Source organism: Atta colombica, unplaced genomic scaffold, assembly GCF_001594045.1.
Source record: "Atta colombica isolate Treedump-2 unplaced genomic scaffold, Acol1.0 scaffold41, whole genome shotgun sequence".
Classification (NCBI taxonomy): domain Eukaryota; kingdom Metazoa; phylum Arthropoda; class Insecta; order Hymenoptera; family Formicidae; genus Atta; species Atta colombica.
In genome coordinates this window covers 1,949,900-1,952,952 of record NW_017259520.1, presented here as the reverse complement: position 1 = coordinate 1,952,952, position 3,053 = coordinate 1,949,900, and the positions used below count along the sequence as shown (strand labels likewise).

The window sequence follows — 3,053 nt, the reverse complement described above, 5'->3', positions numbered from 1 at the left end:
TCTTTGTTTATCTTAGAGACTTACATTTCTTTTGTGATATTCTTCAACCTTAAATAACATTGTTTTGATTATTCACAGGTTGGCGGTATGGAATCGCAACAACAATTGCAAGTACCAGCGCCCACGTCGAGAAATCGTCTGAAAGGAAGACTGAATGCCAAGGGTACGTCAAACATGCCGATCGTAGGCGTAGCAAATATGCGCGGGATTCGTGGAGTTGTACCTCAGGGTAATATCGGTGATCTCAATAAAAGAATCACTGATTTGAAAATGGAAGGTGGTGGTGGTCAGACACGGCAAACAAGTCTGTCTGATCTTCAATTGAGGTTGCAGCCATTCGGTGAACCGCGAAGGGATAGCAACAGTACCGTCAGCACTTATTACGGTAGCATGAGATCGACAGATTTCAGTAGCAGAAGAAGCAGCCAAGCGAGCGTCGTTAACGCCGTTAGACTGGGCCCAGGATCAGAAAGCTTATACGATCCGATCAGTCCGGGTACGTCCAGACGAAGCAGCCAGATGAGCACCGCTTCTAGCAGAATCGATCAAAATCATTTTCAGGGACCTTACTCGACGAATAATCTCGTTGTTCAAACGCAGAACATGTCTCTTCAGGTATTCTTCATTACAATTCTCACATAAACTCAATAAAGGATGCTCTTAAACAACGTGATATTCTTTTGCAGAATATTCAGACAATGCCAAGCGACTGGAATAATCCGAGTGGTCAGTGTACTCAACCATCGAGTGATAGACGAATGTCCGAACCTATTCGTAGTAATCCAGCCCAAAGGACTTCTCCTCCGATTCCACCCAGGCCGAGATCTGCACAATTACCCGAACTTCAGCCTGAGCTTCATCCCAATCAGGAAGTAATTTTGGACGAAGTGGGTGAAGGAGAAATGGTAGAGAACAAACTGGTTATTCCCGATGAAATGATGCAGTATTTGAATCAGGTAATCACGTTAGAATATTTTTTTAAATTATTTAAACCCGCAACATGTCTCTCATGCTGATTTCTTTTAATCTCCAAATTAACATTATTACTGCAGGTTCAAGCGGGCGGAAATCAAGTCAGCTATCGCGGCAGTCCTCTACCGATTTGCCAATCCCCGATATGTACGAACCCTCTGCATTACCAGCGACAAATGCAACCCACGTGTAATTATAATCAGTCATCACATCAGCAGAACTGTTACTCCTCTCAACAAGTGATACAACAACCCTGTCCGAATTATCAGAATCCCTCTTCTGCACCTTACGGCCAATGTCCGAATTCACGTACAACTCAGCCTCCGTCGCAGTATTGCCCGCCGCCTAATTATGGGTCTCAAGTGACAGGCGGACCAGTGGCAAGCCCAGCTGTGGGTCAAGTCATGTCACCGAGTTCTCATTATACCTCGGCTCATGTGAGCGATCAGCCATTGACATCCCCTGCAGCTGGCGCTCTGGCACCACAACACGCACCACAAAATCTGCCCCAGAATTCCGCTCAACTCTCCAGAAATTGTCCTCAGAGTCATGCACATGCTTACTATCCCAGTTACGGTTGCGCGAATCAAATGAACGCGAATTGCAATGGCACTAGTGGCCAAGTCAGTGGTCATCATTCTAATCAGACCTGCACACAATCTAATCACGCTGTACAGATGCGGTTAACGAACAATTGTCAACAATTATCGCCGCATTGCACTCAACAATCCACACCCATACCTAATCCATCAAATATTGCTCATCCAAGTGCTCAGTGTAGTCAGCCGTCCGGTCAGTGTAGGCCTATCGTAACGTCCAATGGTCAAATACCCAACGTACACTCTGCCCCATCTCCGGTGGCTAATCAGTGCAGTCCGATGTCACCTCGTTGTTCTCAATTGAATCACGCGAATCAAGGCAAATCAATGAATACGCTTGCGACAAACCTTCAAAGCTGTCAACAGCAAACTCAACAATCGGCTACAGCGTCCTGCTTGCAGGTCAACAATTGTATTCATCCCAGTGGAGCACATCGTCAAGTCAACGATGGTGGCGGAAGCTCAAAGAGAACGTCACCACAACTTTGTAACGCTCAACAAACTAACTGCAGGATGCAACAGCAGCAACAAACCTGCGCGCATAATTGTCAAACTAGTACGAATCCTCCGGCTCAATACAATTGCAATTGCGCATGGACTTACGGAAATCAATGTTACCACGGTCAACATGGTGGATCATTGCCGGAGATACAATGCAGAGATATTAGCCAATCACAACAAGGCTCGCCGATAAAACCTCCTCAAGGTATGAGACAAGACTCCTACCGCAGAACATTGGAGTACGTTCAGCAATGTAGGAACTGGTCGATTAATGCTCAAACCCATGAGACCAACGTCTCCAGCTCGACGCATCCTATGTCATTGCCGCAACCTTTACCAGCTAGTGCCAACATGGTTGTCAATGACATGACATCTTCGCTTAGTTCTTTACTAGAAGAAAATAGATATTTACAAATGATTCAATGACCTGTCTACTGTAACGAGCAATATCAATTTAATTTCACTATCGATTGATAAATTGTTGCGCTTAAACAATTTTTTATTCGATCGTTACAGATAACATAAGTTTATGTTTAATATAAAATTTGCTATACATAAATAAAATTAAAATATTAAACATGAAACATTTGACAAAATTTATGGTAACTTTATGTAAAAACAATCGATTTATAGTTTGCAGATTTTTAGATTCATTACTGACCTTTATCCCACATATCTGTCTCAATTTATTGATTAAAGAATTAAAGGTTGTGAATAAAAAAAGTATAACATAATTATAATACATTTCGAGAGAACAATAAACTAACACATTTAATAAAATTAAAAATTACATATAACTGTATATAGGAGCAGTACATTCGTACTTAGTAAATTTTTTATGTTCAAGCTCTCTCTTTTCTCACGATTTATAAGAAAAAAATTATTTAAAGAATTAAAAATTTTAAATGAAATGATTATATTCCGATTTGGAAACTAATATATACTTTCGGCAAAATTTAGTATGGTGTACGATAAAAAATG

The 3,053-nt window shown here is 41.6% G+C and overlaps 1 protein-coding gene across 1 annotated transcript in view; it reads left to right on the top strand.

Moving 5' to 3' along the window:
- LOC108691160 (transcriptional activator cubitus interruptus) overlaps positions 1 to 2,498 on the top strand; it is a 92,042-nt gene extending 89,544 nt beyond the window's left edge. Inside the window, exons 10-12 of the mRNA XM_018198816.1 lie at positions 79 to 615; positions 687 to 956; positions 1,053 to 2,498. Coding sequence (XP_018054305.1) covers positions 79 to 615; positions 687 to 956; positions 1,053 to 2,498 — 2,253 coding nt within the window. The remainder of the gene's footprint in view (positions 1 to 78; positions 616 to 686; positions 957 to 1,052) is intronic.
- Positions 2,499 to 3,053: the final 555 nt, after the last annotated feature.